Genomic DNA, 23409 nt, shown 5'->3' with positions numbered 1-23409 from the left:
CAGTGCTCCTGACTGTAAAACCCCCGGGAATGAATGGATTGCAGGGGAATGACCTGTAGTTACCTTGAGTTGCGGTGATGCGCCCTCTGCTAGTAGTGTGGAATATGCAAAAAAAAAAGGGATATGAGATGGTTTACTGTATGTAAACCATGTCTCATATCATGTTGGGTTTGTGAAGGAGAAAGAAAAAGCCGGCAATTGAATTACCGGCTTTTCTATAGAACACCGCTGCGTATTTCTCGCCAGTCACACTGCTGGTCCGTGTGGAATCCGATTTTTTCTCGCACCCATAGACTTGCATTGGCGATTCTCGGCCGAGATACGCTGACAATCGCAGCATGCTGCGATTTCACTCGGATCCTGAATACGGCCGAGAAAATATCGGATGATGGGAGCTGCCCCATAAATTAACATTGGTTCGAGCGCTATGCGATTTTTTTCTCGCATTGCACTCGTGCGTATTACGGTCTAGTGTGACCCCGGCCTTAGGGGCAGGCAGACAAGGCAGCTGCCTAGGGCTCCCACTCCTCATGGGGCCCCCAGCCACTGGCGTGCCGCTAGTAGCAGCACACCATGCTGCCGGTATGGGGCCTGTGAGTAATGGGGACCAGGCTCTCCCCCCCACGCATCGTGTATTCAACTTATCAGCATCATGGATGCTGATACAGTTGAAAGCAATGATAAAGAGAGTCAGATGATGCTCCCATCATTCCCCCTCTGCCTCTGATACAGCAGGTGTGCGATGATGTCACTTCATCATGCGCCACAGTGTCCCAACAGTGGAGCTGATGAGATGCACTGCAGAAACCAGTGCAGTGTGGGAACGGGCAGGAGAGGTAAGTATTGTATTTATTTATTTTTTATAATGCTGTGGGGCTGCGTTATAGTGTGTGTGTTATACTGTGTGTAATACTGCTGGACTGTGGGTCTGCATTATAATGTGTATGTGTGTGGGGGGCACTGCTTTATACTGTATGTGCGTGGGGGGCTGCATTATACTGTGTGTGTTATACTGCATGTAATAGTGCTGGACTGTGGGGCTGCATTATACTGTGTTGGGGGCTGCTTTATAATGTGCGTGGGGGGCTGCATTATATAGTGTGTTTGGGGAAGCTGCATTATAGTGTGTGTGTAATACTGCTGGTCTGTAGGGCTGCATTATACTGTGCGTATGTGTGGAGATGGCTGCATTATACTGTACGTGTGTGTGTACGGGGACTGCATTATAATGAGTTTGTGGGGGGTTGCATTATACTCTGAATGGGCTGCATTATAATTCATGATGGGGCTGAATTACACTCAATGGGGGGTGCATTATACTTTGAGGGTGGCTGCATTATACTCTATGAGGGGGCTATATTATACTCTATTGAGGATTATGGGGTGAATTATACTACGAGGAGTGCATTGTACTATATGGAGGACTATGGGGAGTGCATTATACTGTAAGGTGTATATAAGGAGCGCATTAAACTATAGGAAGTATATGGGGAGCGTATTATACTATATGGAGGACTATGGGGAGTGTATTGGACTATGGGGTGTATATTATACTATTATACTATATGGAGTACTATGGGGAGTATTAAAGTATATGTAGGGATATAGTGCACATTATATGATATGGAGGACTATGGGGTGTATTATGCTATGTGGAAGACTATGGGTTGTATTATACTATATAGAGGACCATGGGGAGCATTATATTATGTGGAAGACAATGGAGTGCATTATACTATGTGGAGGACAATGGAGTGCATTATACTTTGTGGAAGACTATGGAGTGCATTATACTATGTGAAGGGCTATGTGGTGCATTATACTATATGGAGGACTATGGGGTGTATTATACTATATGAAGGGCTATGTGGTGCATTATACTATATGGAGGACTATGGGGTGTATTATACTAAACAAGCAAAATGCTGCGTATTCAACGAGTGATTGGATTGTTTATACCAGAAAAAAAATCATTGTTCTCAGCAGCACATCGCCAGTGTAAACTGTAGATTTGCTGCTGATAACCTGATACTGTATGGGGTCAGATTGATCTAGTAGTGATTGTTCTGTCCCCATCATTCTTCCTCAGCCGGCGTAAAGAGGCCGGGAAACAAGCGTTGAAAGACTTCAATATTGACGATCACACTCGTTTAAAGGACTCAACTCAGCGCATGTAACTACAACCAAAATGTTTCTATGCGATGGTGCTATATGTGACCATTTTGGGCCACACTTGCATACAGAAAGACAATCAAACAGAATCAATGGATGCCTACTGAAGAAAACACAGTTTCGAAAGTAAAGACCACCCTAATCACCATGTGATTGATTGATGTGAACCAGTGCAGTTCATGAGTTTCAGCAGGGAGTAGTCAAGAAATTACTGTAAAACGACGTGCATGGAGCTCCGCTCAACACACTTCGTACACACGCGGCTCCGCTCCATACACCTCTTACACACGTATCTCCACTCTGTACACGTCGTACACACACAGCTCCACTCCGTACACCTCGTACACACACGGCTCCACTCCATACACCTGCGGCTCTGCTCTGTACACACATGGCTCTGCTCCGCACACCTTGTACACACACGGCTCCACTCCATACACCTCGTACACACACATGGCTCCACTCTATACACCTCGTACACACGCGGCTCCGCTCCGTACACCTCGTACACACGCGGCTCCACTCCATACACCTCGTACACATGTGGCTCCGCTCCGCACACCTCGTACACACGCAGCTCTGCTCCGCACACCTCATACACACATGGCTCCACTCCATACACCTCGTACACACGTGGCTATGCTCCGCACACCTCGCTCGTACACACGCAGCTCAGCTCCATACACCTCATACACACACGCCTCTGCTCCGTACACCTCGTACACACGTGGCTCTGCTCCGTACACCTCATACAAATCCGGCTCTGCTCTGTACCCCTCGTACACACACATGGCTCTGCTCCGTACACCTCGCACACACGCAGCTCTGTCAGCTCCGTACACCTCGTACACACATTGCTCTGCTCCGTACACCTCAGACACACACGGCTCCGCTTCGTACATCTCATACACACGCAGCTGCACTCCATACACCTTGAATACGCGATGCTCCGCTCCGTACACCTCGTACACACATGGCTCCGCTCTGTACACCTCATACACACGCGGCTACTCTCCGTACACACGCGGCTCCGCTCCGTACACCTCATACAAATACGGTTCCTCTCCGTACACCTCGTAAACAAGTGGCTCCACTCTGTACGCCTCGTACACACACGGCTCTGCTACATCCACACTGTAAACCCCTCCTGACCCCACACATAAACTTCCCCTCATCCAGCACCATGACAACCAGCACAGCAGAGTCCTGCATACACTGAGGCCCCTGATCATGTGACCCCTGACTCCTCCCCTCCTGTGACCTCATCACAGGTCCTGTGTGCACAGAGCAGCCATATATGTGGTGTGCGGCTCTGCAGGTGGAGGTAGGTGCTGGAGATTCCCCATTACTGGGCACAGGGGGCAGTAACCCCTTCAGTGCTGAGACTACTTTGCTGTAATCTGTCATCTCATAAGACCTATTTACCTGCCGATTTAGGGTTACATTGCTCCCAGGCTGCCTTACTGACAGTGCGGTAAGGGGAGGAAGATTAAAGGGGTTATCCACTACTAGGACCACCCCTTTTTGATCAAAATGTTTGGCCTTCATAAAATAATAAGGCCGGGGTAATACCGTATGGAAAATCGGTCGGAGTCTCCCTGCCGAGAGTCGCACAAGTGTTCTCTGTATGGTTATCCGAGTGCAGTGTGATTTTAACATGAGCTTTTACATTCTGCAATTCTGTCAGTTACACACATCTTTTTCAAAGGAAATATTCATCAAAACACACACACACTACTATATAATTGTCTAAGGGGTACTTCCGTCTTTCTGTCTGTCTGTCTGCAACTTCCGTCACGGAAATCCCGCGTCGCTGATTGGTCTCGCCAGCTGCCTGTCCTGGCTGCCGCGACCAATCAGTGACGGGCACAGTCCGGCCGTGAATCAGTCCCTCCCTACTCCCGTCCAGTCAGTGCCCGGCGCCCGCTCCATACTCCCCTCCGGTCACCGCTCACACAGGGTTAATGACAGCGTTAACGGACCGCGTTATGCCACGGGTAACGCACTCCGTTAACGCTGCTATTAACCCTGTGTGACCAACTTTTTACTATTTATGCTGCCTATGCAGCATCAATAGTAAAAAGATCTAATGTTAAAAAACAATAAAAAAACAAAAAACCTGCTATTCTCACCTTCTGTCATCCGCTGAGGCACGCGCGGCTGCCGCCAGCTTCCGTTCCCAGAGATGCATTGCAAAATTACCCAGAAGACTTAGACCGCTACGTCATCTGGGTAATTTCGCAATGCATCCTGGGAACAGAAGATGGCGGCAGCCGCGCGCGCATCGACAGAGCTTCGCTGGACGACGGAGGGTGAGTATAGAACTATTTTTTATTTTAATTATTTTTTTAACGGGGATATGGTGCCCACACTGCTAAATACTACGTGGGCTGTGTTATATACTGCGTGGGCAGCGTTATATACTACATGGCTGCTATATACTACATGGCTGCTATATACTACATGGGCAGTGTTATATGCTACGTGGGCAATGTTATAGACTACGTAGGCTGCATTATATACTACATGGCTGCTATATACTACATGGGCAGTGTTATATACTATGTGGGCTGTGTTATATACTGCGTGGGCTGCATTATATACTACATGGCTGCTATATACTACATGGGCAGTGTTATATACTGCGTGGGCTGTGTTATATACTGCGTGGGCTGCGTTATATACTGCGTGGGCTGCGTTATATACTGCGTGGGCTGCGTTATATACTGCGTGGGCTGCGTTATATACTGCGTGGGCTGCGTTATATACTGCGTGGGCTGCGTTATATACTGCGTGGGCTGCGTTATATACTGCGTGGGCTGCGTTATATACTGCGTGGGCTGCGTTATATACTACATGGCTGCTATATAGTACGTGGGCAATGTTATATACTATGTGGGCAATGTTATAAACTACGTGGGCAGTGTTATATACTGTTTAGATTAGACCAGAAAAATGCCCACACGGAAATTTGCCAACTGCAGCATCACAAAGTTTCAGATCTATGATATTTGAGGTGCAAGGTGAGTTCACATATGTGAAAATAGCCCACAGACTGAATTATAGGTTAAATGCTCTGCAGGACAGGGGGATAGTATATGCATGTATACGTGACATGCGCTGCAGGGCAGGAGAATAATATAGAGCTATAGGTGAGATGCTCTGCAGCACAGAAGAATGGCAGTGAAAATTGCCCACACAGAAAACTACCCACAAGTTTATTAAGAACAGTTTATTAAGAAGGTCTAATAACAACAATAACTTCAGTTTTTTAAACAATCATTGCAAACCTGCAAATAATTAGCCGCCGGGTGATTGTCCTTGAGTTCCATGGGCTCCATTGAAATACAATACAGCACAACACAGGCAGCAAAGAAAATGCAGAATGGATTTCAACAAAGGTCTCTGGGCCCAGTTTACTTCTCCAGGTTCTACAGGTTCGGTTCACTCCTCCCTAGTCCCAGAGTACAGATTCTGTTCATAGGAGATGTCATTCCACTGTGCTAACAATAATTCCACTCTCAGTGTGGTGTGTCTGGGCCTAGAGACCCTTATTCCACTCTGTAGTGTCTGGGCCTAGAGACCCTTATTCCACTCTGTGTGGTGTGTGGGTGGGCCTAGAGACCCTTATTCCACTGTGGTGTGTCTGGGCCCAGAGACCCTTATTCCACTCTCATTGTGGTGTGTCTGGGCCTAGAGACCCTTATTCAAATCCACTCTGCATTTCCTTTCATCCTATGCCTGCCTACACCTGCAGTATATGTGCAGGATACATAACTAGGTAGGATCTGTTCACTCTTAGGGTACTGTCACACAGTGGCACTTTTGTCGCTACGACGGTACGATCCGTGACGTTCCAGCGATATCCATACGATATCGCAGTGTCTGACACGCAGCAGCGATCAGGGATCCTGCTGAGAATCGTACGTCGTAGCAGATCATTTGGAACTTTCTTTCGTCGCTGGATCTCCCGCTGACATCGCTGGATCGTTGTGTGTGACAGCGATCCAGCGATGCGTTCGCTTGTAACCAGGGTAAACATCGGGTTACTAAGCGCAGGGCCGCGCTTAGTAACCCGATGTTTACCGTGGTTACCAGCGTAAAAGTAAAAAAAAAAAAAACGTACATACTCACATTCCGGTGTCTGTCCCCCGGCGTTCTGCTTCTCTGCACTGTGAGCGCCGGCCAGCCGGAAAGCGAGCACAGCGGTGACGTCTGACGTCACCGCTGTGCTTTCCGGCTGGCGCAGACACAGTGGAGAGAAGCAGAACGCCGGGGACAGACACCGGAATGTAAGTATGTACGGTTTGTTTTTTTTAACTTTTACGCTGGTAACCACTGTAAACATCGGGTTACTAATCGCGGCCCTGCGCTTAGTAACCCGATGTTTACCCTGGTTACCCGGGGCCTTCGGCATCGTTGGTCGCTGGAGAGCTGACTGTGTGACAGCTCCCCAGCGACCACACAACCACTTACCAACGATCACGGCCAGGTCGTATCGCTGGTCGTGATCGTTGGTAAATCGTATAGTGTGACACTACCCTTACTCTTGGTAGTCATAAGTGGACAGGGAAGGAAGTGCAGGTGCCAGATTCACTGCCACTGAAGTCAAAGGGAGAGCGGAGCTCCTATGGCACTTCCAGCTCGTCTGACAGAATCTCACTTTTCTGCGGTGCCTTCTGGGCTTCCAGGACCAACTATCTCAGCCAGCAGCACCTGCTTTTGGTGGGCTCCCACTGAGATGATAATGTATTAGATGTGACCTGCAGTCCCATGTAACTCCACAGATAGTACAGTGATACTTTTGTGAGTACTGATAGCAGTGATGGCTCTTCTGGATCACACTGTGCTGGTTCTGCATGTGCTGCTGTTCTGGGCTGGTGGGAGGAGTAAGACCTCTTTCACACTTCCGTTTTTACAATCTGCACAGGATCCGTCAAAATGTTGAAAAGACGGATCCTGTGCAGATTGTAAAAAATGGGTGCACTGGGCCCATTTTTCTGACAGACCCATCGAGGTTATGTGCACCTGTTGTGTATGCGTCTTCGCAGCATTTTCCGCTGCGAAAACGCATACACAACACAACCCAGGTTAAAAATAATGAAAAAAATTAAAAATCACAATATTCTTACCTTCCAGCGTCCCGCGCAGCGTTATCGATGCTCGCGATGCTCCCGGCAGCTGGCGTTCCCAGTAATGACTTGCATGCAATGACCTCTGATGACATCACAGTCTCGGGTCATTTCGCAATGCATTACTGGGAACGCCAGCTGCCGCGAGCATCAGTAACGCTAAGCGGGATGCCGGAAGGTGAGAATATTGCGATTTTTTTTTTTTTTTTAATTATTTTTTTTTTTATTTTTAGCATTATATCTTGTTACTATTGATGCTGCATAGGCATTAGCGACGGATTGCAACGGACAGCCTCACTTTTCATTCGTTGTTCGCCGGATCCGTCAAAAATTGTTTGTCCGGCGGCCGGTGATGATGGACAAAGTAATGCTTTTTGTCAGACATTGACGGATCTGTTTTTTTTTAAACTGAGCATGCTCCGATTTTTTTAGGATCTAATAGCCGGATCAGCTAGCCTGATCCGGCGAAAAAAACGGATCCGTCGCATCAGTTTTTCACAATCTGCAACGGATCCGTTTTTTTTTCAAAATTCGACAGATTGCGACTGATGGAAAAAAAAACTGATGTGTGAAAGGAGCCAAACAGCAGAATATAACTGCAAGTAAATCAAACGTCTGTGAAATCAAACTGTCCACTTAGGAAGCAACACTGATTGACAATCAATTTCACAAGCTGTTGTGCAAATGGAAAAGACAACAGATGGAAATTATTGGCAATTATCAAGACACCCTCAATAAAGGAGTGGCTCTGCAGGTGGGGACCACAGACCACATCTCAGTACCAATGCTTTCTGGCTGATGTTTTGGTTACTTTTGAATGTTGTTTGTGTTTTCACACTCATGGTAGCATGAGACGGATTCTACAACCCACACAAGTGGCTCAGGTAGTGCAGCTCATCCAGAATGGCACATCAATGCGAGCTCTGGCAAGAAGGTTTGCTGTGTCTGTCAGCATAATGTCCAGAGGCTGGAGGCGCTACCAGGATACAGGCCAGTACACCAGGAGACATGGAGGGGGCCGTAGGAGGGCAACAACCCAGCAGCAGGACTTCTAGATTTGTGCAAGGAAGAACAGGAAGAGCACTGCCAGAGTCGTGCAAAATGACCTCCAGCAGGCCACAAATGTGCATGTGTCTGCACAAACGGTTAGAAACCGACTCCATGAGGATGGTCTGAGTGCCCGACGTCCACAGATGGGGGTTGTGCTCACAGTCCAACACCGTGCAGGACGCTTGGCATTTGCCACAGAACACCAGGATTGGCAAATTCGCCACTGGCGCTCTGTGCTCTTCACAGATGAAAGCAGGTTCACACTGAGCACATGTGACAGACGTGACAAAGTCTGGAGACACCATGGAGAGCGATCTGCCTGCAACATCCTTCAGCATGGCCACACAGCCATCCGTGTGCTAACCAAAGGTATCCTGACTGCCATTATGTACAGGGATGAGATCCTCAGACCCATTGTGAGAGCATATGCTGGTGCGGTTGGCCCTGGGTTCCTTCTAATGCATGACAATGCCAGACCTCATGTGGCTGAAGTGTGTCAGCAGTTCCTGTATGATGAAGGCATTGATGCTGTGGACTGGCCCGCCCATTCCCCAAACCTGAATCCAATCAAGCAAATCTGGGAGACCATATTGTAACAGCGTGTCCCTCCCCCAGCCTGTATCCATGGGCTGCAATGTAATCAATCAATGTAGTCAGACTTGAGTCAAAAGTAGGGGGGAGCCCTCCCCCATGGAGGGGTGGATCCCAGGACACAGAACAATAGACTCATGTGTTGGCTGAGTCAGTTTTGTGGTGACTTGCAAAGGTCTGGTATCTTATGCTGAGGCGAGATCCTGGTACCCGTATGGAGGGTTAAAAGCTGACACGTGGAATGGTGTTATGTCCCTCATCTGTTGGATCCAGTGAACCCATATCAGAATTATTTCTGTCTTTTCCCTTGCGTTGGAATACCGGGTGGTGGCCCCAGATCTACTCTCTTTGTGTGGACTCATTGTGGACTCATTACGGATTCTGCAGAATTACTTTCATTTGTGTTGTCCCAGTTACCTGTTCCAATAAATCTTGTTAGATTGTTTATCGGCCTGGTGTCTATTTCTGCTCTCTCGCATACCCCGTCACAAACTGGTGGCAAGCAGTGGGGTCAGAGCAGAGGGAATGGAGGACAGCTTCTCATCAATGTCTGGAACCGGAACCTCAGGATACAGGAACTGGACTGTGGGGAGTTTACAAACAAAGGCCCATGAATTAGGAGTCTGCTATAAAGGACTGACCAAGGACCAACTAATTTAAGGCTTTGGAAGGAGCTTACCTGCAAGATGGAACCGAAGAAGGATTCCCACAGCAAAGGGAGGAAAGACAGGAGCTGCAGGCAAATACCCCAAAAAGTCAGTGGGTTGTGTGGTATGAGGATGAGATGGCGTTGCTTGGGGATGAGGCCACCATAGAGGATAAGAATAAGGCCATTCGCACAGCTAAGGAGAGGCAGCGCATGGTGGAAGCAGATAGAAGCTCCATACAGACTTTAACCCACCATGAAGGAATTTCCAAGGGTGTCCCGTAAGGACTTTAAGCTGTTTAACAAGGCTGCAGGCGACATTGAGGGCTTCTTCTAGGACTTCGAACATCAATGTTGATTAATGGAAGTCCCCGAAAAGGAGCGGGTCAGAAATCTGGTGGGGCTCTTAGATGGTGGAGCTGCCGAATCCTACAGAGCTATGGACCCCCGGTGGAGCAGTGAGTATGAGGAGGTAAAAGAGGCCATTCTTGAATGTTATGCTGTAACTCCAGACACTTACAGAGCGCAGTTCCGCTCCTTAGCCTGTAAGGGGGAAGTGTCTGTCAAGATATATGCTCACAGGCTCAAACAAGTGTGTCACCGCTGGCTGGAGGGAGAGGGGGCCTTAACTTGGGAGGCCTTCCTCCAGGTCATCCTAAAAGAACAGTTCTACACCAAATGCCCCCTGAGATCCGGGAATGGGTGCGAGAGAGGAAACCAGCGACAGTGGAGCAAGCTGCTGCTTTAGCTGATAAGGTTCTCACCATCAAGGCTCAGTGGAAAAATTTACTGGTGGATGGAGTAAAAACTACCAGCACTCCACCACCAGTTGTCTCTTGTCTTTCAGTCCCCAAAGTTTGCTGTCCCACTAGACCACTACCTCATGTTGCTACCCATGTAACTCACCTTCCAGCTAGTCCTGCCCCTTCCTCTGAAATGCTACAAGGAAAGAAAGTAGTAGAGCGCAGGTGTTATGGATGTGGGCAGCCCGGGCATCTGCAGGTCACATGCCCAGCTATACAGTGGAGAAATCGATCTCAACCCCAACAACCTCATGCACCGTCACATAGATATCAGCCTCCAGGTTCCCTTACCTCCGTCCCCAGAGTGCACATTGGAAGGAGTGCAATACAGCACAAATGTTACCGATGTGGGCAGCTGGGCATTTGCAAGACACCTGCCCTCAGGGTCATTTGAGGATTGACCCTGCACCAAATTGGCCTATCAATTATTTACAGCTAAATGCAATGGAGGAAGAGGTGCCACCCCTACAAATTGATTTGCCTAATAGCTCAGAAACCCAGGTTTGACCATTAGTGGTTTATGAGGTGCAGGCCACAGCCACAAGTTCCTCTAATCCTCAAAGAAAGCACTTTCAGGAGGTCATGCTGGATGGTCGGAGAGTTCTTGGCTTTTGTGACTCTGGGGCATTTCTCACAATAGCGGATCCCAGAGTGGTTCGGTCAGAGGCAATACAGAATGGACCTGGGATTACCATTGAATTAGCTGGAGGCCAATGGAAAAATTTCCGAAAAGCAAATGTAGAACTGGACTTTGGCTTTGGAGTCAAGCAATGCATGGTTGGGGTGATGAGGGGCCTGCCTGCAGATATTGTCATAGGAAATGATGTGAGAGAGCTACAATGTTGATTTGTGGGTGCAGGAAGCAGAGTAAATTCAAAGAGGATGTAAAATGGAGCCCGCCTTTAAGCCTACAACTGCACCATACAATAAAGATGAGGCAGTCGACACAAATGCTAATGGATTGTCCAGACAGGAGCCATGAGTTATGTCTGCCATGACAACGTGTACTTGACAAGCGACCTGTAGAGGTCATTAGTCCATGCACAAATTGAGGGGGGAAGGGGTTGTAAAAGCATGTCCCTCACCTGACCTGTGTCCCTGGGCTGCAATGTAATAAGGCTTGAGTCAAAAGTAGGGGGGAGCCCTCCCACATGGAGGGGTGGATCCCAGGACACAGAACAATAGCCTCATGTGTTGGCTGAGTAAGGGTACTGTCACACAGTCACACTTTGGACGCTACGACGGCACGATCCGTGACGTCGCAGCGTCGTATGAGTATCGCTCCAGCGTCGTAGACTGCGGTCACACTTTGCAATCACGGCGCTGGAGCGATGCCGAAGTCCCCGGGTAACCAGGGTAAACATCGGGTAACTAAGCGCAGGGCCGCGCTTAGTAACCCGATGTTTACCCTGGTTACCAGCGTAAACGTAAAAAAAACAAACAGTACATACTCACATTCCGGTGTCTGTCCCCCGGCGTCTCAGCTTCTCTCCACTGTGTAAGCAGCAGAGCCGGAAAGCACAGCGGTGACGTCAGACGTCACCGCTGTGCTCGCTTTCTGGCTGGCCGGCGCTCACAGTGCAGAGAAGCTGAGACGCCGGAGGACAGACACCGGAATGTGAGTATGTACTGTTTGTTTTTTTTACGTTTACGCTGGTAACCAGGGTAAACATCGGGTTACTAAGCGCGGCCCTGCGCTTAGTTACCCGATGTTTACCCTGGTTACAAGCGAACACATCGCTGGATCGGTGTCACACACAACGATCCAGCGATGTCAGCGGGTGATCAAGCGACGAAAGAAAGTTCCAAACGATCTGCTACGACGTACGATTCTCAGCAGGGTCCCTGATCGCTGCTGCGTGTCAGACACTGCGATATCGTAACGATATCGCTAGAACATCACGAATCGTGCCGTCGTAGCGATCAAAGTGTGACTGTGTGACAGTACCCTAAGTTGTGTGGTGACTTGCAAAGGGCTGGGATTTATGCTGAGGCGAGATCCTGGTGCCTGTATGTGGAGGGTTAAAAGCTGCCACGTGGAATGGTGTTATACCCCTCATCGGTGGGATCCAGTGAACCCATGCCAGGATTATTTCTGTCTTTTCCCTGGTGTCGGATTACCGGGTGGTGCCCCCCCAGATATACTCCCTTTTGTGTGGACTCATTATGGACGCTGCATAATTACTTTCATTTGTGTTGTCCGAGTTCCCTGTTCCAATAAATCTTGTTGGATTGTTTATCGGCCTTGTGTCTCTTTCTGCTCTGTCGCATAACCCCTCACACATATCTCATTCCATCCACCAATGCCACATTGCATCACAGACTGGCCAAGAGTTCACTGATGTTTTAATCCAAGTCTTGAAGGAGATCCCTCAGGAGTCATCCGCCGTCTCTTCAGGAGCATGCCCAGGTGTCATAGGGAGGTCATAGAAGCACGTGGAGGCCACACACACTACTGAACATCATTTCCTTGTCTTGAGGCATTTCTACTGAAGTTGGGTCAGCCTGGAATTTGATTTTCCACTTTGATTTTGAGTATCATTCCAAAGCCAGACCTCCATATGATATTAATTTTGATTTGCATTGATCCTTTTTATATTTTATTATTCTCAACGCATTAAACTATGCAATGAATAAAGAATTGCAACTGGAATATTTTGTTCAGTGACATCCAGGATGTCGTATTTTAGTGTTCCCTTTATTTTTTTGAGCAGTGTGTGTGCATGTGTATATATACAGGTACAGACTGGGACTGAAATTCAGCCATGGCAATCACACAGGCCCATGCCGTCTCTGACCCCAAGCACCAGCTGAAATATATTATATATATATATATATATATATATATATATATATATATATGTATAATATTACCCTGGATTGAGAAAAGCAAGATTTACTACAAGGCCAATATTTCTAATGATTCCCGTGGCCTGCTGGGGTAAGTAACGGAGTCAATGACTTTGTGCTCCGTCACAATATGGATGTCTTGAGAACAACGATTCTGTTAACAACATAGCAGACAAGGCAGCCCATGACCAGACAGGCCCCTCTGGCATTTGCCAGAATGGCCAGTCCGGATATATATTTCAAAGAGAGATAGATAGAAGAAAAGCCAGTAATAAATCTGCTGGCTTTTGTAAAATCATTGCAGGAGCCTACAGGATAGAAGAGATGGATTACATACAGTAAATACATATAGAATAGGTAGATATATAGATGTCAGTGACAAATACAATTAGTACAGTGTGTGTGCAAATTACTGGACATGTATTTAATTAATAAAAGATTATTTTTTGGGAAAAAATGGCGTGGGCTCCCGTACAATTTTCCTAACCAGCACAGGGAAAGCCGACGACTGGGGGCAGATGTTTATAGCCTGGGTAGGGGGTAGGTAATACCCATGGAGCTTCCCAGGCTATTAATATCAGTTCACAACTGTATACTTAGCCTTTACTGGCTATTAAAATGGGGGACCCCCCAAAAAATGACATGGTGTCCCCTTATAATTAATAACCAGCAAAGCCTATGCAGACAGCTGCGGACTGACGTAAATAGCCTAGGAAGGGGCAATGGATACTAGCCCCTTCCTGGCTAAAAAAAATCAGCTCTCAGCCGCCCTAGAAAAGGCGCATCTCTAAAATGCGGCAATTCTGGCACTTAGCCTCGCTCTTCCCACTTGCCCTGTAGCACTGGCATTACTAACCCCATAATCACATTGTAAGGAAACACACTGTTAGGACTGGCGGAACGCACCAAATGTAAATAAGAGGCAATATAAGATGTGTTCGCAGTCCGGGGTCCACTGTGCAGAGAAGACACCTGCTGCTCGGTGATGGTGGACTATATGGCGGTATTAAGAGAAGATACACATGGGTTAGCTTCAGCCGGTATGAAGGAAGCGAACCCTGTTGAGTCACAGGGCCGTGATACCACACAGAGAGCAAGCAAGGAGTCACAGAACTCTGCCCCAAGACTCAGGTTCAGAGTCCCTCGAGACCTCCTGCGCTCGACACTGCTACAGTGGTGTCAAGAGTAAACTAAAATAGGTTTAGCACACTGGGTGCGCGCAGCGCTGCTCTGGGGAACACCACTAACCGCCCTAACTAGGGACGGGTAAGCGCACTGGTTGCGCAAGGGCTAACGCTGCTGATAGATGCTGTAGATTGTGCCTGGTGCTGGTTGGCACTAACTGGCACTAGACAGCTCCAACATTCGCGAACATTCATCAACACTAGGTTGATTCGGAGCTTTCACCAGAACAGGCACACATCCACACACAATTACTGATTTATACTAGCGCATGGCCGTGTGGCCTTGCAAACCTTTTATAGCTGTAGCTCTCCAGGACCTTCCTAGTGATCCAATAGGAGCCGCTACAGGACCTGAGCATGTGACCCCCGACCTCCAATGAGAGGTCGACCCGTGGGCATGCTCAGTAGAGGAAAAGCAGGACATAGTCCCTAGAATGTCTGCTCGCCACTGATCAGTGCTGGCTACAGGGGCTGAGCCTGGAAAGGCAGCAGTAACCAAGCGCACAGCATCAGCTTGAGCCAGACGCTGGGATCGACGTCCCTGCAGAGCAGGTTCCACTGCGGCTGGAGGAGAATGGGAGACCGCAGCGGACATGGTTCGAGATTCCCCCTGTGCAGCACTCACAGGGGAACTCGACACCTAACACACACACACCCAGAAGAAAGTCTGTTAATTGAAAGACACAGTGCACAGCTCAGAAGGGAAGAAGCACCATATTTGAGTTCAGATTTTGCTGGACTGGTTTGAGGGTGCCATGTTACATTGGCAGAGATCCCATTTTACAAACTACACCTGTCAATGAATTCACCTAGGGGTGATCATATTGACACCACAGGTGGATCACAAAACATTATACCATAGGGCTGTGAAGAAAAAATGATTACAGATTTTACATTTTCACACTGAGAAATGAGTAAAAATGACGCCAAAGTTTGTCCCACAATTTCTGCTGAATGTGGAAATACCCCATATGTGGCTTCACAGTTCGGCTTAGCCACACGTCAAGACTCTGGAGGGATGGAGTGCTATTTGCCTCCTGGAGCACCAATTTTCCTAGAAAAGTTTGCGGACTCCTTATACAGAGCCTCTAAGTGCTAGAAGAGCAGACTCCACCCCCTCCCCTCAAGTGACCCCATTTTGGAAATGTTACCCCTTTGGTAATTTATCTACAGGAGCAATGATTATTTTGACTGCATGGATGTTTTCCGGAAACAAGAAGTAGAGGATAGTGATGAGTGAAAATTGCAAACTGTCAATGTAGTGACCAGTACATTGTATTGACCAGTACATTGTGCTCAGCTCATGATTCTGGAGACATGCACCTGTAAATTTGGCGGGCTCTCCTTGCCAGAGAAATGCCAAACCTGTGGAGGCAATATGTGGTTTAGGTACACTGTAGGATTCAGAAGGGAGGGGGCATTTGGATTTGGGAGCACAGAATTTGCTGGATTTCTTTTGGGTTGCAGTTACCATTTTTTTCCAGAGCCTTTGTACTACTGGAAAAGTGGAAACCCCTATATTTCCATTGACAGCTAATGGACCTGAGTGGGGACTTGCTTATTTTTGTGGATTGATTTTAAGCTTTTATTGGGAACATTTTACATAATGTTTGGAATCTAATTTTTCCAGTGCTCTACGCTAAGCACTTACTTTGGGGTTTATAACTAAATCTCCGAATTACATGATTCAGATGAAACCCTGAGGGAGCCATTCACTATAGTGGCCTCTGTTCAACGTTGTCCTACTTTTCAGAAGTGCACAAAACTGTGGCTGACAGCACTTTTAGGCATGCCTAAAATTTATATTTTTGGTACCATTTTCGTGAACATGACATTTTTTGATTGCTTTCTATTCCAATTTTTGGGAGGCAGAATGAACAAACGCCAGCAATTCAGGAGTTGTTTTTTTAATGCCCTTCTGCATGCGGTAAAATTGATAAGGAAGCTTTATTCTTCTGGTCAGTACGATTACAGTAATACTACATTTATATTGTTTTTTTTTGTTTGTTTTTTTATGTTTTGATGCTTTTACACAATACATCACTGTATTCTGAGAGCTATAACTTTTTTATTTTTCTGCTGATGGAGCTGTATGGTGGCTTGTTTTTTGCGAGACGATGATGTTTTCAGCGGTATCATGTTTATTTACATTCATCTTCTTCGCTTTTTGTTGCACTTTTTGTTCGGCGGTATGATGGTAAAGCATCATTACTTGCCCCCTTTTTTATGATCACTAAAGGGGTTAACTTTACTTTTTTATTTTTGTTTATTTATCTGTAATATATTTATTATTGTTTTGTTAAAAAAATATATATATTTTTACAACTTTTTATGCTTTCACTTTCTTCAGTCTGATCGCTCTTATAAAGCATTGCAATGCTTTATAGCCTGTCAGCGCTGCAGATACAAGTTAGTTAGCTCATGCACTGCGCATGATCTATCTTGCTAGTGCCTGGTGACCCAAATGTCGTCATGATGACAACGGGTCACCATGGCAAAGATTGGGCCCCAGCGATAACGTTGGGGGAACACCGATCCAAGGGAAGAGGGGCTTTCTTCCCTCTGCTTGCTCACTTAATGCAGCGATCGCAGTATTAAGGGGATTAAAGTTCCGGGAGCAGTGCAGGCTACACTCCTGGCACTGAGTGCTGTGTGTGTCAGCTATCTGAATCAGCTAACACGTGGTTGCGATTGCTTGCGCAAAGGCTCTGTGCATGCAAAATCGCCTGGACATATCCATATGTTCAATGTCGTGAAGAGGTTAACATTTATACAGAATATAGCTTTGAAGCTGTTCCTAGGCAAACACTTTGATTAATATTAGGTTGTGATGAGGAAACTATCTCAACACCATAATTTACAGTTATGTCAAGATTGCATCAAAGTTCATCTGTACCTTGGATGGCTACCAAGCTGTGTACAGGAAAAATAGAAATTCCACAGAAGAAACAAGACTAGTTTCCAAGAAAATACTCATATGCACCATTAGATTGACTGATCCTGCCAACCAAATTAACTCAGACATCTTCGGCGCACCAGTAGAAATAAATGTCGAAACCTGCACATGTGTGGCCACCTCTTCATTTCATGACATGTGTATGGCCCTAGACAGATGCACGTCACAGCTCTAAGACATTTATCCTATCCAATTACTATGAGATAAAAGAGTTGTCCCGTCTTCAAAATTAATTATCTCCCCATGTGTCTTCCTATTTTCTATATTTGGGATTCTTTGATGTTACATCAGCTTATCTTCTCCCCATTCAGGTCCCTATGATATCTGATCCTCTAAGTGAAGAGAATTTTCCTGATTGACCCTTCAAGGATGGATAGGGACAAGATGGCGGAGAGGATATTACACCTCACCCTGGAGATTCTCTTCCGGCTTACTGGAGAGGTGAGATTTTCTGATTATGTCAAATTACATCATTCTTATATATGAGAAGGACAGAACGGGAGAGGTGAGGACTCTAGAAATGTCTGTAGTGAGATTTATTAATGTGTCTCTCCATAACCAGGATTACACATTAGTGAAGAAGACCTCTAGTGAGCGCTGTCGGGCTCCTGTGTCTGAGGGATTGGGAAGAACCCTGAGCCCAATCACAGGGCCTCCACCTCAACTCCTGATACATGAGGACATCAATGGCCAGAAGATCCTAGAACTCACCTACAAGATGATTGAGCTGCTGACTGGAGAGGTGACACTGCTGGGATATTATACAGTAATGCTATGAAGGGATCAGGGGATGACGGTATCATTGTATGTGTCAGGTTCCTGTAAGGTGTCAGGATGTCTCCGTCTATTTCTCAATGGAAGAGTTTGAGTATCTAGAAGGACACAAAGATCAGTACAAGGATGTCATGATGGAGGGTCACCAGTCCCTTATTTTTCCAGGTAATAGACAGGACTAAATACACGGCCTATAATTATCTGTATGTAAATAATTAATTCAGTCCCTACATGTGTTTTCTCCAGTTCTATCCAGTAAGAGGACAACACCAGATAGGCATCCCCATCCTCTTCTTCCACCGGATTGTAAAGCAGAAAATCCCAATGTTCCTCAGGATCATCAGGTAGATCAAGAGAAGGTGTCATGAGATCTCCCCTATGATATGTAGACAGCTGTGATGGTCTTGTGTTCATTCTTATTTTATCCACCAGCATTATATATTTTATACCTGTGTAGCGAGAACGGTGGAGATGGCAGAATTAGAGCTAATCATACATTTGAAGTCTCCATCTGTCTGTGACTTCTACAATATTTGTTTCAGGGTGAAGAGTTGACCAATATTGATGCTACAGAGACATATTTGAGCTGTAATGATTGGTATAAAGTTGAAATTCTTTCTGATAACAGCCCAGGTGAGTAATAACCACTAAATGCAGAGAAGACACAGATTCTGCTTAGTCACCTGCTGCTACAGTTTTGTGTTGCTTTTTTATGGTCTTGTCATTTTTTTTTGTGTATCCCTTCCAGTCAAACTCGCCTTAAGTACAGATGAAAATGATATACTGGACTAAAATAGTTAGATCTGAAATTATATATTAATAGCCTATCCTTGCGATAGGGTTCAATATCAGATTGATGGTGGTCTGACACTCGCCACCAGTCAGCTGGTACTTTAGTGGGATCCAATTGACCGGGAAAGACATTTGACACTCTTATAGGTTTCGGTAACTCGGTTGCCAGTGGTAACAAACAGCCTATTTAATATCATACTGCACTAACAGATTTTTTCAGGCTTTTTAAAATAAAAAAGTGCAAAAATTATCCCTTTTTATTGATCATACAGGTAATTCTGTTTTTCCAGTTGTGTTTCATTGCCGTTCTAAACATTTGATGTAGGTCAATTATTAAATACTATATACAATTCTTTTTGTACCTAGTTCTGGTAAGTTACATGCTCAATTGCCTCTGAGTTGACAGGCATATCATTAGCATCAAGCAAAGAGATGACTATTAGACAGCCATGCTTTTAGACCCCTGCTTTAAACGCAAAATTGGGGAATTGTTTCTGGCTTCCGAAAGGGATAAATTGGCATTTTACTAGGATTACTAGTCCTACCGCACGACTAACTAGGAGAAGGCTTTCCAGCTTCTTCTCACTGATTGAGGGCAAAGGACTTTTTCTCTAGCCTCAGTCCCCCATGCTCAGTCAGCCAGCCAGAGGAAGATTTATTTCTTCTCTCATCACAGCCCTGCTCTGACAGCTCAGAGTGTTTAGGATACTGCTCCTCTGACAGTAAAGACACAGGCTTCAGGAGTAATGATGCTTCATACTGCAACCTGCTCTGAAGTGTGACTAGAACTGACTGCAGTTAAAAATATATGTTGGGGTCATTCTTGGAAAACCCATCCTTCCCAGATAATAAAATACCTGGGGCATTTGTTGTTATTTTGGCCGAAATAGTGAAACTCTAAACATTCGACAAGGGTCCTCATTGTCTTTATGAGTTCCTGTAGCATATTGATGTCGTAGCTATGGATTGGTAACTATCACCTATTATTTTGCCACCTTTTGAAAATCCCTTCAGAAGTTGCGATGTAGTTGACTTAAACTTACAGCAATTGGGAATTGGAGGGAGAAAACCTCACAAACTACTCATTGGTGGTTTGCTGTACATATCGCTGGCCATTGTGCTTACCCTCTCCTGTGTCAGGGGTTTGGAATGTGATAAAATGTTAAAAGAAACAGCATTCACCAGTCACATCACCTCAATGTTTCAGTGCTCTTGCTTCATTTACTAAATTACACGTGGTCACATGGGATATACAGCTTTACTGCAGCCAAATGTGAAAAGACTGGAGGGGAGCACCTTGAGTGGCAGTGCAGGAATAGCTTGTGAAGATGGTAACTTCAGTACAGAATTGAAAAAGTGCTATTAGCTTACCATACACTCTGAGGTCTGCTGTTAGAATGTGAACTATTTTGTCAACGCTGTCGTAGGCAGTAATTAAATTTTGTCATTACTTGTGGACACTTTATATAGAAATGTTCCAAAAAATAATTTGTAAGCTTATATTATTCAAAAGTAATAGAGTTTTATTCTTGGCAGATGATTGTACCTGGAGTTCAGAGGGATATTTGACATCTTCAGATATTAAATTGGAAGTTCTTGATGTCCCTCAAAATCCATATCATGAGCATGACATTATCCCAGCTATGCATCCAGCCCTTCACAGCAAAAATGTAACATCTGAGTCTTTCAAAGACGTCCTACATTCTGATTCATCACAGACTGTGAAGAAAAATAAAAGTCACAGAATGGGTGTTCATAATCAAACAGCTCTCACAGGAAAGAAGCCACTTCCATTTTCAGACTGTGACAAAAGTTTTGCCTTTACATCAATTGTTACCCATGAAAGAGCTCATGTAGGAGACAAACCATTTTCTTGCTCAGTGTGTGGGAAAAATTTTAAGCAAAAATCCATTCTTGTTACACATGAGAGAACTCACACAGGGGAAAAGCCATATTCATGTTTGGAGTGTGGAAGATCTTTTAACCATAGATCCGATCTTGTTAGGCATCAAAGAACTCACACAGGGGAGAAGCCATTTTCATGCTCAGTATGTGGGAAATGTTTTAGGCAGAAATCCATTCTTATTACACACGAGAGAACTCACACAGGGGAGAAGCCATATTCATGTTTAGAATGTGGGAAATCTTTTACAGATAAATCAAATCTCATTACACATCAGAGGACTCACACAGGGGAAAAGCGATTTTCATGTCTAGATTGTGAAAAATGTTTTTATCAAAAAATAGATCTTCTTAAACATCGGAGAACTCACACAGGGGAGAAACCATTTTTATGTATAGAATGTGGGAAACATTTTAAGCAGAGATCAAGTCTTGTTATCCATAAGAGAATTCACACAGGAGAGAAACCATATTCATGTTCAAAGTGTGGGAAGTGTTTTGCAGATAAGTCAAATCTTGTTAGACATGAGCGAAATCACACAGAGGAGAAGCTATACCCATGGTCAGAAAGTGGGAAATGTTTTACAGATTAATCAAATTTTGTTACACATGAGAGAACTCACACAGTAGTGAATATGGGAAATGTTTTTCTTGAAAAATGTAATGTTGTTGAAGTGATATTCAGAATGTGAAAAATGTTCCGCCCCAGCCATCTATTGAAACTTCAAACATCTACTTAATATAATTTTTTAAATTGTTTTATTAACAAATTGTACCAGTAAACAGTTACTGTCAGTCACGTGTACACACAAAAAAGGAAAGTAAATTAGAAACTAAATTAGGATGACTGTTATCCAAAAATCAAATAAAATCTAGTTTCTCATTATTATATAACTGGTCTCACAACATATTACCATTTCTTACTAAATATGTGCTTTTAAAACTTACTTGCTTCTGTATGTGGATTTTATTATTTTTAAAAGTCAATATTTTGCCATTTAACCTATGGAGTAAAGATAGAGCTGCTGGGAATTTTGCATAGAAATAGCATTCTGACACTGATGTACGTAGAAAACCTACAAGAGAAAAAATGGCCAAAATCCCTCCTGTAACTAAGGAAATAAAAAGCAAAAAGTGCATTTAAATAACCAGAGTTTTTAGTAATACTGTTTTTGATCAAAAATAGCTTAAAAGCCATCCCACTACGACAAGGTACTGATGTACGTAGGTGAGATGTACCTGAGGGATGTGAGCACGAGTCTCTCTAAAAGCAATGGTAGATAGGTTGCTCACTATCCTCTCCTCTCTAGCCAGACCAGCAAGACATACATGTAATCCAGGAAGGAAGATGCAGTCAACAAACTTTTTGGTAGTTTATTGACTGTACCTGAGGTAGAGTTGTCTAGAGAAGAAGAAGAGCTACAGATGAGGGATAAGGGTAACAGGAAAATCTTTTCTTCAGCTCTGATGCTTCTTTCTGCCAAGACGGCACTGACTAGAAAAAAACAGGATGTGAAGAAGCAAGATAGGAGGGATTATATAGAGAAAGGCATGATGGGAAATTACAGCTGCAAATAATGAAAACATATTACAAAAATGTGCAGTAGATGGCAGCAAAGAAATACAAACTCTGTACAACCATCATAAGGAATAGAATCAAGACGTATTACAGTATATTAAGCATATGTCCGTGCAGTGGCTGTAAGTTTTGCAGAGGATGGCTGAACAGCCACCCAGTTGGCTGGATTTACAAAAAGAGAATGTATTCCCCCACCAGGAGTCTCTGTTTGCACTGTGTTGTTTTAACCATTTGTCGCTACGTTCACTGATTTATATTTCTATTGGCTCTGACCTGGAGATTGCCAGTAGGGTCAATATAATTGCAACAGGTGGGACCAATTATTTGATACAGTACCCCTTCTTTTGCAGTATGTTGGTTAGTTATTATTAATATGCTATTAGTCTCATTGACCTCAAGAACCTGGGAAAATATAGGCATAAATTAAATTGATGGGATCGATATTTTGGAGTGGCCTAGTCACAGCCCAGACCTTAATCCAATTGAGAATCTGTGGTCAGACTTGAAGATTGCTGTTCACCAGATGAAACCATGTAACTCGAAGGATTTGGAGCAGTTTGGGCTTGGGCAAAAATCCCAGTGGCAAGATGTATAAAGCTCATACAGACTTAGCCAAAACGATTTGCTGCTGTAATTGCCGCAAAAGGAAGCTCTGCAAATTATTGACTATAAGGGGGTGAATAGTTATGCACACTGGTGTTTTCAGTTATTTTGCCTTACTTGTTGTTTGCTTCACAACAAAAATAAAGCTAAATTTTCACAGTTGTAGGTGTCACGCTCACACCCAGACTGGTGGGCGTGAGCTCGGGGGGGTTTGTGGCCCCACTGTGCCACAAACCAGACTACTCTGGAAGTGGCGTGACTATGACAGCTGCCTGGGTTTTCACTGCAGCCTCTGAGGTCAGGCTTGTGCAGCAGGCAGCTGCCAGGTGCTACTCCAGGGTGGTGTCTGGCTGTGACTGCTGATCCCACTTGGGA

At 45.2% G+C, this 23409-nt stretch overlaps 1 protein-coding gene across 1 annotated transcript; it reads left to right on the top strand.

Annotated features, from left to right (window-relative positions):
• Positions 1-3430: 3430 nt before the first annotated feature.
• On the top strand, positions 3431-22365 carry LOC143766256 (uncharacterized). Its single transcript, XM_077253784.1, has 7 exons — positions 3431-3496; positions 17696-17825; positions 17947-18126; positions 18200-18323; positions 18405-18502; positions 18701-18791; positions 20487-22365. Exons 2-7 carry the CDS (start codon positions 17754-17756, stop codon positions 21443-21445), a joined length of 1524 nt encoding a protein of 507 aa, XP_077109899.1. The 5' UTR covers positions 3431-3496; positions 17696-17753; the 3' UTR covers positions 21446-22365.
• Positions 22366-23409: the final 1044 nt, after the last annotated feature.

Source organism: Ranitomeya variabilis, chromosome 4, assembly GCF_051348905.1.
Source record: "Ranitomeya variabilis isolate aRanVar5 chromosome 4, aRanVar5.hap1, whole genome shotgun sequence".
In the NCBI taxonomy this organism is placed as follows: domain Eukaryota; kingdom Metazoa; phylum Chordata; class Amphibia; order Anura; family Dendrobatidae; genus Ranitomeya; species Ranitomeya variabilis.
This window is presented reverse-complemented; position numbering and strand designations above follow the sequence as displayed.